The sequence below is a fragment of the Zootoca vivipara genome, chromosome 6, assembly GCF_965207765.1.
Source record: "Zootoca vivipara chromosome 6, rZooViv2.hap1.1, whole genome shotgun sequence".
NCBI classification, from domain to species: Eukaryota; Metazoa; Chordata; class Lepidosauria; order Squamata; family Lacertidae; genus Zootoca; species Zootoca vivipara.
Window position 1 is genome coordinate 18,542,156 of NC_142589.1, and position 3,950 is coordinate 18,546,105.

Here is a 3,950-nt window from a genome sequence, read left to right on the forward strand (position 1 = left end):
AAATTTAAAATAAAATAAAAAGAGAAACACACATTTGGATCATAGTGGCTTTTCATTGTTTTCATTCTGTGTCTTCTGTGGTCTAATGCAGGGGTCAGCAAACTTTTTCAGACTTTCCCTCAGACCTTGGGGGGGGCAGACTATTGGGGGGGGTGATGCAAGAGCACCACGAGCCCCAGTGGCTGCTTACCTGTGTCTTGCGAGCGGCAGTGGCTGGCAGCAACGGCAGTGGAGGAGGAGGGACGATCAGAGGTGTGCAAAAGCGGTCTGGAGAGGGGCTGCTTAAAATGGCAGCCACTTGAGCACTGCTGCTGCTGCTGGCACCAACAAAGCCCAGCCCCCTTCCTCCTCTAGGCAGGGCGGGGAGAAGCCAGGAGGAGGGAGGAAGGAGGAGGAGGTGGGGCACCATGTAAGGGAGAGGGAAATAACGTGCACGCTGGCGATCCACGCAGCAATTCCTGGACCATCCGCAGACAGGATCCAGAAGGCAATTGGGCCTGATCCGGCCCGCGGGCCTTAGTTTGCCGACCCATGGTCTAATGGCTAAGATATGACTGAAAATAAGGGTGGCAGGCACTGGAAGGGAACCAAATTCAAAGAAATATTTGTGGTCTATTTGAGGTCTTTTTGTAAGAATCTGCCTTATATCAAGTCAGACCATTGATCCATCTTGCTCAGTATCTTCTACAAAGCCTGGCAGTGGCTTTCTAGGTTGTAGATGAAGAACATTCCCAGCCCTACCTGCCAAAGGCTTTAACGTGTAAATCAGATTGGTACATAAGGCTAGTTGCAGGTTACAGGAAACAGCAGGCTCATGAGAGGTGAAACCCATTACTAAGTGCAAGCAAAGATGTTGATCCCACCCTACTGCATCTTCTTTTTGAAGCATAGTGTGGGCACAGCTCTTTGTGCAGCAAGTTGACTGAAGTTCCCGGACTGGGCAAGCAAACAGGCAGTCCTCCTTGTGTTTGAATAGGTGGCTTTTGCTCATGGTGGCATCTTTGTCTCCATGGCAAGGGAAGCAAAGTCGCAGACAGCTCAGTATCAGACTGACTTTCAACCATCTCTCCTAACCATCTCCTGAATGCTAAGAGGAGATGCTGATGGTGGCTCATGGGCAAGAGGCAATGGACTGGGTATATCAGGAGGGAAAGAATGGGACATTCTTCTGTTATCCCACTTTGGCCTTCGCCAGGGTCCAGATCTCTGCTCTCTAACCTTCTGGGTCCCTCTCCTTGGGATCAGGCACCTCTTATGGCTCCAATTTGACAGCCTTCAACTCACTGGGACCTTCCCCTGGGTCTTCCAGCACTAACTCCGTATGTGCCTCCCATACCTCATCTGGATCTAACCACCCACTCTACAACACTTCCACAGACACATGACATCAAGAGGACATCACACACCCTGCCCTGAGCTCCCTTTGAAGATGAGTGAGATAAATCAGTAATGGAAAAGTACACATTCCAGCAATCCATGGGCAATAATTGAGGGTGTCCTCTTTAAGATTTATCCCTGTTCTCCGGATGTTCTCTTACTCCAGCTGGCATCGACTAAAACTCTGCTCCTTCCCTTGTTCTCCATTACCCACCCCTAAGATGCCGTGCTCCCCAAAATATCAGATGTTTTAGACCACAACTCCCATCATCCCTGTGCAACTCTCATCAATCCTGTCCATTGGCCACACTGGCTGCAGTGATGGGTATTGTTGTCCAACACATCTTGGAAGGTGCTGTGTCATAGGAAGGCTGGGCCAGATGTTCTAATCTAACCCTCTTCCTCTTTCATTCTTTTCCTTGGCAAGCCCTGGGGCTGGGCTGGGGATGGAGGATGGAAGTTCATCCAGGGACCCATGCTGCTGCAGCACTGCCCACTTCCTTGCCTCTCCTAGTTCTCACCTCTGGCCTCATGAGTCTAAGAGTCAGGCAGTTCCCGACAAGCATTTATTTGGACTCCGTAGAAACTTGCAGCACATCTTCCTCCTACCTGCACACAGAAAGCATTATCTGTTTGGGAAAAGTGGGGGATTTGTGCTCTTTCAACTTCTTCCATTTCCAGCTGCTGGATTTCTGGCTGCTGAATTTGTGCTTCATCAGCCATGACAGTATGGTGTGGATGCATCTTAATTATGATATACACAAGTAAAAGTGCTATTTTGATGCCATTCCCCTTCCCTGGGTTATAGTCTAAGCACTCAGGAGACCAAACCTGCCTCCTTGCACATGGAGAAAGTCCTCATTATTGTAACATGCACTAACAATGTTTTCAAACTCACGAAGAGACCGATGAAACACCAAATGAATCGATCTAACTGCCTGTCTGAAAATTAAAGAAAGATTTTTTTAAAGCATCGTCATCATCAAATTGATAGCTAAACTAATAAGAGCAATTATGCGACTGCACACATAGAGGTTTTATCAATCTTCTGGTTTCCTAGAGACCACCAGACAATAACAGTGAGCAAACAATCACTAGCTGCCTTGCCCATTGTTATGTAAACCAGTTGTCACTGACCTTAGTGGATGGCTTTGCACCTTTTAGTGCTGACGCACTGTTTCAAGAATGAAGTTTGTTTCTCCCTCTTGAGACGCCAAGAACATGTGCCGTTGAACTCTCGACGCCATAAAGTGTTTGTGGTGCCATCTTCTCGGAAGCTGGTTTGAAATGGTCCATGAGAATGAGAAAAGTACGTCCAGAGTCTTCAACAGCCAAGCTGTGATTATTGACAATGGATCTGGGCTGTGCAAGGCTGGGGTCTCGGGAGAAGTTGGCCCTCGGCATGTCATCGCTTCCGTCCTTGGGTGCCCCAAAAGCAAATTATCACTCTCCAAAACCAGGCAAAAGGAATGCTATGTAGGAGATGAGGCCCAAGACAGGCGAGAAGTGTTGTCGTTGAGATATCCTATCGAGAGCGGGATCATAACTTCATGGGATGACATGGAGAAGATCTGGAAGCACATCTATGACAAAGGGTTGGGAATCAAAGCATTTGAGAGGCCTTTGCTAATGACGGAATCACCTCTAAATCCCAAGGAAGATCGAGCCAAACTCACTCAGCTGATGTTTGAACACTTCAAGGTGCCTGCCTTTTACCTCTCTGTCCAGGCCATATTATCTCTCTATGCTTCAGCCCGCTATACTGGTATAGTGATGGACAGCGGTTTTGGGGTCACCCACGCAGTGCCAGTTTATGAGGGCTATTGTTTGCCTCACGCTGTCACCAGGTTGGATATTGGCGGCAGAGACATCACTGAGTTCTTGAGGGAATTGCTTCTGGAAAACAGGCAATACTTCAGAAATTTCCCCGAAGGGAACAACATTGTGGAAGACATCAAAGTGAAGTTGTGCTTCGTAGCCCTGGATGCCCACCATGAGCAGAACAAGAGGTCTGAGGACTACCCAAAGGAGTATGAACTTCCGGATGGCAACAGGATCAAAATCGGTGATGCTCTCTTCTTAGCTCCAGAGATCCTTTTCACGCCCAGCAACATTAAGAGAAGTGGGCAAGGCCTCCACAAAATGATAGCAAAGAGCATCAAAAAATGTGACCCCACCATCCGCAGCATGCTCTACAGCAACGTATTGCTTTCAGGAGGTTCCTCTCTCTTTCCAGGATTAGACGAGAGGGTCTTTAAAGGGCTCGAAGCTCAAGTCCCTCAAGGAGTTCCCATAAAGGTCATAGCACCCCCAGATCGGTGGTTCTCAACATGGATCGGGGCCTCCATCATTACGTCCCTGAGCAGCTTCAAGCAAATGTGGGTCACTGCTTCTGACTACAGAGAGTTTGGACCAAATGTTGTCCAGAGAAGGTGCTATTAAGGAGGACTTGGGATTTTGCATCACATACTATACCTGTAAACAACCATCAACAACTACAGCTACTTTAAAGCAGTGCATTCATCTCTTTCCGAGGATGAAATAAAAATGCCTTTGCAGGTTCTAACAAGTCA

The 3,950-nt window shown here is 47.9% G+C and overlaps 1 protein-coding gene across 1 annotated transcript; it reads left to right on the top strand.

The window, feature by feature from the left end:
- The first annotated feature begins 2,561 nt into the window (after positions 1-2,561).
- On the top strand, positions 2,562-3,950 carry LOC148685265 (actin-related protein T2-like). The gene has a single exon (XM_088671287.1). It carries the CDS (start codon positions 2,665-2,667, stop codon positions 3,817-3,819), a length of 1,155 nt encoding a protein of 384 aa, XP_088527413.1. The 5' UTR covers positions 2,562-2,664; the 3' UTR covers positions 3,820-3,950.

What these genes read in the sequence shown, in the direction of transcription:
- LOC148685265 (XM_088671287.1), top strand. Translation starts at nt 2,665, where the DNA reads ATGGTCCATGAGAATGAGAAAAGTACGTCCAGAGTCTTCAACAGCCAA.